Source organism: Heterodontus francisci, chromosome 37 (genome assembly GCF_036365525.1).
Source record: "Heterodontus francisci isolate sHetFra1 chromosome 37, sHetFra1.hap1, whole genome shotgun sequence".
NCBI lineage: Eukaryota > Metazoa > Chordata > Chondrichthyes > Heterodontiformes > Heterodontidae > Heterodontus > Heterodontus francisci.
This window is the reverse complement of record NC_090407.1, coordinates 14,142,021-14,150,352: the sequence shown is the minus strand read 5'-3', so window position 1 is coordinate 14,150,352 and position 8,332 is coordinate 14,142,021. Positions and strand designations below refer to the sequence as shown.

General features: G+C 44.7%; 1 protein-coding gene across 13 annotated transcripts in view; it reads right to left on the bottom strand.

Annotated features, from left to right (window-relative positions):
• Positions 1-586: 586 nt before the first annotated feature.
• The window catches only part of prdm16 (PR domain containing 16), a 769,749-nt gene continuing 762,003 nt past the window's right edge, over positions 587-8,332 (bottom strand). For all 13 annotated transcript variants that reach the window (XM_068017132.1, XM_068017134.1, XM_068017135.1 and 10 more), the window contains 2 exons: positions 7,697-7,939; positions 587-682 (listed from right to left, as the gene is read on the bottom strand). In XM_068017132.1, coding sequence (XP_067873233.1) covers positions 670-682; positions 7,697-7,939 — 256 coding nt within the window. In that variant the 3' untranslated portion in view covers positions 587-669. The remainder of the gene's footprint in view (positions 683-7,696; positions 7,940-8,332) is intronic.

Genomic DNA, 8,332 nt, shown 5'->3' with positions numbered 1-8,332 from the left:
GAGATATTTTGGATGGGGGAGGGAGAGTGAGAGAATGCAGGCTATTATTTACAGGTTCATTATTGCAGAATTGTCTCCCCTGTTTATTTCTACAAATAATTTAAAATTATAATAGAATACAATGATGCAATGTAAGATTGGATATGGATGAACAAGCAGGATACCTTTTTCAAGAGACATATATCCTTCTTCCTGTAGCTTGACTGGCACCTCAGTATTAACAATTTTTAATTCCTTTTTTTAAGCTGCAGCCCCAACTATATACTTGTGCAAAAAAATTATATAACAGGAATAAATATCATGTGGAATTTAAGGTCGGCAACGTAATTCAGTTTCGACCGAAGGAATGAAAGTGTTGTAAGGCCTCTTTAGCTTGGCAGACGGGGGAGGTGGAGGGGGTGCTGGTGGGGGTAATCTGAGCTTCCAGCAGCCATGCCCCTGGTGCCAGCATCCACTGCCCCTCACCCCATAACACCCCCGCCCTTCCCAACTACATCAGGCCCACATCTCGCTTTGCTGGCGCTTTCTCTCTCTCTCTCTCGCTCTCTCATACGTGGTTGATTGAATGAAAGGTCCCCGACTCCGGTGTAGCTCCTGCAATGTTCAGCCAAGCATCCAGAGAGTTCTGGGATGATGGATGGAGGGAAGCGTTCTCAGAGAATGAAAGCATCATGGCATAAGTCTGCAATGTTCCATTTAGGGGAGGGTGGGACAGAGAAAGGAAAATAAAAAAAAGAAAAAATGGAGTTAATACACATCTTCTAAATGACAACATTTAAAACAAAGTAACTTTAAACTCAGAGCTGGCATAGGCATGATGGGCCTAATGGACTCCTTCTGTGCTGTATCAATCTATGAATTTCTGAGGGGATTGTCCTGATCACCCTCCATGACTTCAATAGAAGATCTATAGAAACCCCAGAGAAAGGGAGGAAATGCCAAGTTACAGTGGACAATTGTGAGAAGCCCTGCAGCAATTCAACCCCATAGCTCCTCGCGCTTCCTTCACTCTGAACCTGGAATGATACCCAAGGGTTTAGTTATTGACTGAGAAGAACAACTGTGCCATTATGTTAAGGCTGCTTCCTCTGCTTTGTTCATCGCTCTTCCCAATTTTCTTCCTTCCTCTCTATTAGCTCCTGTTCAGGCACAATTCTGTGGCCGCAGGCTTTCCTTTACCAACTTTCGAACTGTGGGACACTGGATGGGGGTCAGTCAGGAACAGGGACCATAGCCAATTTTGTCCCTCTATAGCCAAATGTATCCAATTGTAGCACTTTCCTTATTACCACAGCCAAGATCAATTCAGTACAGACCAGGGTTCAAACCTTGGATCTTCCTGCTTTGTATCACACTGGGTGGTGCAACCATTCACTTAGCCATTCAGCTGGAGATTATAGACTCAAACACCATCACTTGACCTCAAGGGCCCAATTTTAACTCGGTGCAAAGCGAATTTGTGGGTTTTGAGTGAGTTAAAATCTCGCCCGAGGCGTCTATATGGATATGAGGAGGGAGAGAAGTTCCAATCTCTCTTGGTCATCAAATATTTGAATACTTATCATATGGCTGGATGGCCCTTCCAAAAATGGGGATAGGCAACTGAGCCTTTGCCAGTGACTTTCTATGAATCCAGCAAACCAAACCCCACCTCAACCAAGACAGAACAGTTAAAAATTGCAGTACTCAATAGCACAAACATATTTCCCATCCCATTTCACAGATGGAGTAACACTGGGAACAAACCAACAAAAAGATAGTTTCAAAAAAGCAGAAATTTACACCCAGACATTCTCAGGCACAGTAAGACCAGCAGCTGTATTAGTGAAACACAGTTAGTAAGAGACAGGCAAATGTTGAGGCATGCCCTTATCTCATCTGTTATCCAAAGATGTCATGATCTAACTCTGAGTCCGTGCCAGTGACAAGGAACCTGATGGACCATCAGCATGTACCCCATGACTCTCCAACACACATGGGCAATGGCAAGGTTCTTTACGCTAGTACGCCTTCAGAAGATGACATTCCTCAAATTCATTGCTATAAGAAGACAAGTTTGCATTCTTTTTTTCAGGCTTCAGTTGAAAGGTTTGAACATTTAAAACATTTAAGTCCTGGAAACTAATGGGCCAAAATATAATTATAAACAATTATGCCTACAACTATTTAACCCACTTTCCGGTGGAGAACAAGGTTAAGCAAGGTCACCTGAAGTACATTAAATATTTTTAATGTCTGCCCAACTAGACTGCATCCTTTTTCAACAGGTATTCAAAATATAAGAGCGTAACTGCATTAGCTCAAAATATAATCTGTGGCAAGTGCTCTCCATCAGTGAAAGGACTGTCACAATGTACATTGTACTTCTCTGTCAATGTACGTCGTACTGCTACATCACCGAGTACATCGTACTATTCTGTCACAGTATATGTCTCACTGCTCCATCACAGTGTGTCATAGTGGCATGTCATTTACTATATTACGGTGTATGTCGTGCTCCTCCACCACGGTGTACAATATACTGATAGTTCAACAGTTCTCTAGTCAAACTGCTACCATCAGCCCCCCTTTTTTCAAAAAAAAACCCAGCACCTTTTACTCTAAAAGGAGTCCAGACAAAACTGCAGAGCTCTGCTGTAGGTACTTTCACCTTAGAGTGGCACAGACCTTGGAGTCAGGAACTACAGGGCTGGAATTGCTCTGTAATCTATATTGGATCAGCTGTCTGTTATACACCTCTCCTGATTTTCTTTTTGATTGAAGTCATTGGAAATTAAAATTGGGAGAGATGTATAATGGGTGGGAATCAATAATGCCCATTTTACACTCATTTGTGTCTCTGTGCCCCCTACTGTCAAGACAGGTGCTTGTGCAACAACATAGTCAAAAATGTCACTCATCACTGACAGTGTGCTTCTGATGTAGAGTACCATACCTGAGTTTTAGCCTGCCTGTACAGTGTCTCTTTTATTGCTTCGGAGTCTAAAGTGGAATTAAAGACTGCGGCCTCTTTCACCTCGTACTGCTCCTCTGCTGCCTTACGCAGGTCCAGCCCCTTTGTGAAATTCGCTATCTGGTCCAAGGCCAGCAGCCCAGCTTCATCCTCAGCAATACACCTGTGCCAATGATCAGGGGGAGGGGGGAATGTGACCCCATGTTAGCCCATCTGACCTTACACAACTCAGCCAATCAGAGTCAGCACTGCTGGCTCAATCTTTGCATGCACATGCAAGGGCTGCACAGCACAAACCACATACACGGCAAAGTGACGACAGAAGGGGTTGTGGTAGGTGGTGTTACCCAAGCATGATGTGATGGGGGTATTTGTAGCGCGATGACACACACAGCTGAACAAAACACCAAAAGGAGCGTCTTTACTGCTGCTGGTTCATTTTAAACAGTTCAGGGTCCATGCTAGCCACACCTCATGGAGATTATACAAAATGTTATATCTATGACTCAGTATGGAGAGTGGCTTTTATAGAATCTCTACCACTTCTTTAATTAGTCACTATTTTATAATCTGGAAGGTGTGTAAGGAGTCTTCCTTTCTTTGTTTTCAATGTGAGTGATGTTGGCAATGTTTATTTACTGGTGGCCTGCTCCTGCTTATGGTGATGGTGCTCTCATGGTGGGTTCTGTCTGTTGCCAATTCCCACCAAAGCCATGCTTCAGTTGGACTACAGAAGACTTTCAATAATGGGGGTTGGCTTACAGAACTCTTCACTTTCACTGGAACCAAGGGGTGAGGAATGATGAAAAAACTGGGGAAAGAACCAGGAAGTTTTAGTGGTAAATCACTGACCTTTGACCCAGAAGGCCAAGAGTGCAAATTCCACCTTCAACTACCATTTTAACATGTCTGTAAAATAAAAGTAAGTGAGAAGTAATTTTAAGTAGGATTCTACAGATTGGGCTTCTCTATACTGGGAATGACCGGAACCATTGGGTTTCTGGTTAATTGGAATAACAGCAGTGTGATCAGCTGCACATGTAGTTCGAATGACAACGTTAATTGGCTTTTTATATAATGGGAATGACTGCGATTTGATCAGGTGAATATCACTATCAGGTCTGGCTCTCGTTCGCTAAAATTGCTCACTAGTTCAGGATCATCCTGGAATGCAAAGATTCTGCTTCTTTTCTCTATTGCAAACTGTCTTCTTAAACCCCTCTCCCCTGTCCCCTCCATCCTCACCTCCAATTATAAGTGCAAGGAGTTCATGGACTTATTTGTCAATCAGATCGAGACCATTCGATCAGCTGCCTTTGCTACGTCCCTCCATTCCACTAGTCCACCTGGACAAACTTCCTACGCTTCTCCCTGCCCTGGCCCTGTACTCACATCTTTCTGTAGTTTCTCTCTTATCTCTCCTCATGCCCTCTCTGAGCACATCCTATCCATGAGACACACCTCCTGCTCCCTTGACCTTTTACCCACTAAACTGCTGACCACCCAGCCTCCCCTCCTGGTTTCCATGTTAGCTGATATTGTTAATGGTTCTCTCTCTTCAGGTCTTGTCCCTCTCTCCTTTAAATCTGCATTCGTCACCCCTCTCCTCAAGAACACCAACCCTTGACTCCACCATCCTTACAAATGACCGCCCCATCTCCAACCTCCCTCTCCTCTCCAAAGTCCTTGAACATGTTGTCATCTGCCAAATCCATGCCCCTCTTTCCAGGAACTCCATGTTTGAATCGTTCAATCAAGTTTCTACCCCAGCCACAGTACCAAAACAGCTCTTATCAAAGTCATAAATGATATCCTATATGACTGTGACAAAGGTAAATTTTCCCTCCTTGTCCTTCTCAACCTGTCTGCAGCCTTTGCCATAGTTGACCACACCATCCTCTTCCAACGCCTCTCCACTGTCACTCAGCTGGGTGGGACTGCTCTACCTGGTTCCAATCTTGTCTATCTAACCGTAGCCACAGTATCACTCGCAATGGCTTCTCCTCCCACTCCCGCACTGATACTGCTTGTGTCCCCAAAGGAACTATCCTTGGCACCTTCCTATTTCTCATCTACATGCCACCCCTCGGCAACATCATCCGAAAGCACAGCATTAATTTTCACATGTATGCCTACGACACTCAGCTCCACCTCACCACCACCTCTCTTGATTCCTCCACTGTTGCTAAATTGTCAGACTGGATGAGCAGAAATTTCCGCCAGTTAAATACTGGGAAGACTGAAGCCATTGCTTTCGGTCGCCAAACTCCATTCGCTAGTTACAGACTCCATCCCTGTCCCTGGCACCATTCTGAGATTAAACCAGTCCGTTCGCAACCTTGGTGTCACATTTCACCTTCCAACCTCATGTTTGCGCCATCACTAAGACTACCTAGCCTATTTCCACCTCCGTAACATCGCCCCTGCCTCACCTCATCTGCTGCTGAAACTCTCATTCACGCTTTCGTTACCTCCAGACTTGACAATTCCAGCACCCTCCTGGGTCGTCTCCCACATTCTACCCTCTGTAAATTTTAAGTCATCCAAAACTCTGCTGCTCACGCCTTAACTCATACCAAGTCCTGTCCCCCTATCACCCCTGTACTCACTGACCTACACTGGCTCCCGTTTAAGCAATGCCTTGATGTAAAAATTCTCATCCTTGTTTTCAAATCCCTCCATGGGCTCGCCCCCTCTCTATCTCTTGAGCATCTCGATTTTAATTGTTCCACTAGTGGTGGACACAACTTTAGTTGCCTAGGCCCTAAGCTCTGGAATACCCTCCCTACACCTCTCCACCTCTCTTTCCTGTTTTAAGAAACTCCTTAAAAGCTACCTGTTTGATCAAGTTTTTAAGTCATCTGACCTCATCTCCTTATGTGGCTCGGTGTCATATTTTGTTTTATAATGCTCCTGTAAAGTGCCTTGGGATGTTTTATTACATTAAAGGTGCTATATAAATATAAGTGGTTGTTGGTGAGGGCATGGCTCTTTGGGATTGTGTTTGGGACTGTGATAGGCTGTAAAAGGTACGTTCGGCTGGCTCTTTCTCTCCAATCTCTGATAATGCTATTACAGTGAATGGCAGCTCACATACTGAACAGTGGATGTGTGATTCAGATGTAACATGGCAAAATGCCAAAAACAAGGTTTATATCTCTTATACAGCAGAAAGCAGATCAAAACTGTTTGGTTAAATTGGATTTCGAGCAGACAATTATCTGAATGAAATGCTACAGAATTCAAAGCCTAGTTTCAGCAAAATTGGGAACAAATTGCAGAGGCAATTGTGATTGCATCAGTCTCCCATCACCCCCAGAGTACAGAATCCCCATGATGCCACTCTTGATACTTAATCTTTAAGACAAAGTTGTGACAGGCCAATTTAAATCTGTAGGCTCGATGGTATAAAATGGAGTCCACAGAGGATACAAACAGTATGTAGATTCCAGTTTAACTATATATATGTCACCATTTTGATGTGCTTGGCATGAAATCTCCTGCAATAATTCTGATGCACAGAATACCTCAGTTTGAGAGAACAGTGGCACATTTTTGCATGTGTGTGTGCAGGCTGAGGGAAATTTAATATAAGGTTACAACAGTGCTGGGTAATGGACACCCTTTTCACCTTTGTCATCCTGTATCAGCAGCGAGCGCTCCCAAGTCAGGAACAGTACTGGCCAAAAGCAGAGCAAAGCTCCTGTACCACCACCACCCACTCTCTCCACCAAAAATATGGCCCAATTTGAAGAGCTCAGGACAGAAAACGGGGGTTTGGGATTTGGCTAGATTTAGATTTTGTATGTGGTACCACTCTGACTGTGACTTGATCACAAGTGCACTTCACATCACCATATGGTTGACGTATTTACTACTGCAAGTGTCTCACCATGGGCAACTGAAGAACCAGAAATAATGTTCAGGGAAGTGTTTCTTAGAGAGTGAGGCCAGTGCCTTTTTTGTATTCATTCATGGGATGTGGGCGTCGCTGGCTATACCAGTATTTATTGCCCATCCCTAATTGCCCTTGAGAAGGTGGTGGTGAGCTGCCTTCTTGAACCGTTGCAGTCCATGTGGGGTAGGTACACCCACAGTGCTGTTAGGGAGGGAGTTCCAGGATTTTGACCCAGTGACAGTGAAGGATCGGCGATATAGTTCCAAGTCAGGATGGTGTGTGGCTTGGAGGGGAACTTGCAGGTGGTGGTGTTCCCATGCATCTGCTGCCCTTGTCCTTCTAGGTGGTAGAGGTTGCGGGTTTGGAAGGTGCTGTCTAAGGAGCCTTGGTGTGTTGCTGTTGTGCATCTTGTAGATGGTACACACTGCTGCCACTGTGCGTCGGTGGTGGAGGGAGTGAATGTTTCTGGACGGGCTGCCAATCAAGTGGGTTGTTTTGTCTTGGCTGGTGTCGAACCTCTTGAGGTCTGAAGACTTTTACTGCCCTGTAGAATACTGCATTACCTCAATAGGTTAACCACAGTGTGAATGGGCTAATGGCAGTCTGTACCATTTCATGAGGCTTACAATACAAATGGTACAATAAAACTGGCCAGTGTAATTTAGGTATCAGGTCGTTTGTTTCTTAAGAAAACAGAACCAGCATAGTAGGAGACCACTCCATCACCTTGTGGACCTTCTCAACACACACCTGTTAAACCAACCGTTCTTAGGATGGACAGCATGCTTTTGGTATGAGGATTTGATGATGAATATATGAAGACAACATGAATAGATTTTACAAACCTGTGGGCCTGCTCGTAGCCCAAGGTGAGTGGGGCAGGGCGCTCCTCTTCATTTTCTCTGAACTGGGCTCTGGCGTCAATCTTCGGTGAAACTGGGTCATCCTGGGATTTTTCCGTCATGCTCTCATCCTCCTCTTCGTCTTCTTCCTCAAGCTCCTCCTCTTCATCCTCGTCATCTGCCTCTTCTGCTTTTTGATTGGTCAGTGGGTGATCTGGCTGCTGGTGGCCACTTTGCGCCTCGTGCCTGAAGTAAGGAGAACAGCAAAAAAAAAGGTTCAAGAGATTGGACAGGAGTAGATGGAGTTATCCTATTCCATCATTTACTTTCTGCTCAGTGTCCAACAGCATCACCACACTGTGTTGAAAACTGGAAAAGTCAACAAAATTTGTTTCTTTATGGTTCAGGGGAGAATCAGGTTGTTTAATAGAGGGTGGTGGTTGATGGCAAATGTTCATCCTGGAGTTTAGTTACTAGTGGTGTACCACAAGGATCTGTTTTGGGGGCCACTGCTGTTTGTCATTTTTATAAATGACCTGGAAGAGGGTGTAGAAGGGTGGGTTCGTAAATTTGCGGATGACACGAAGGTCGGTGGAGTTGTGGATAGTGCCGAAGGATGTTGTAGGGTACAGAGGGACA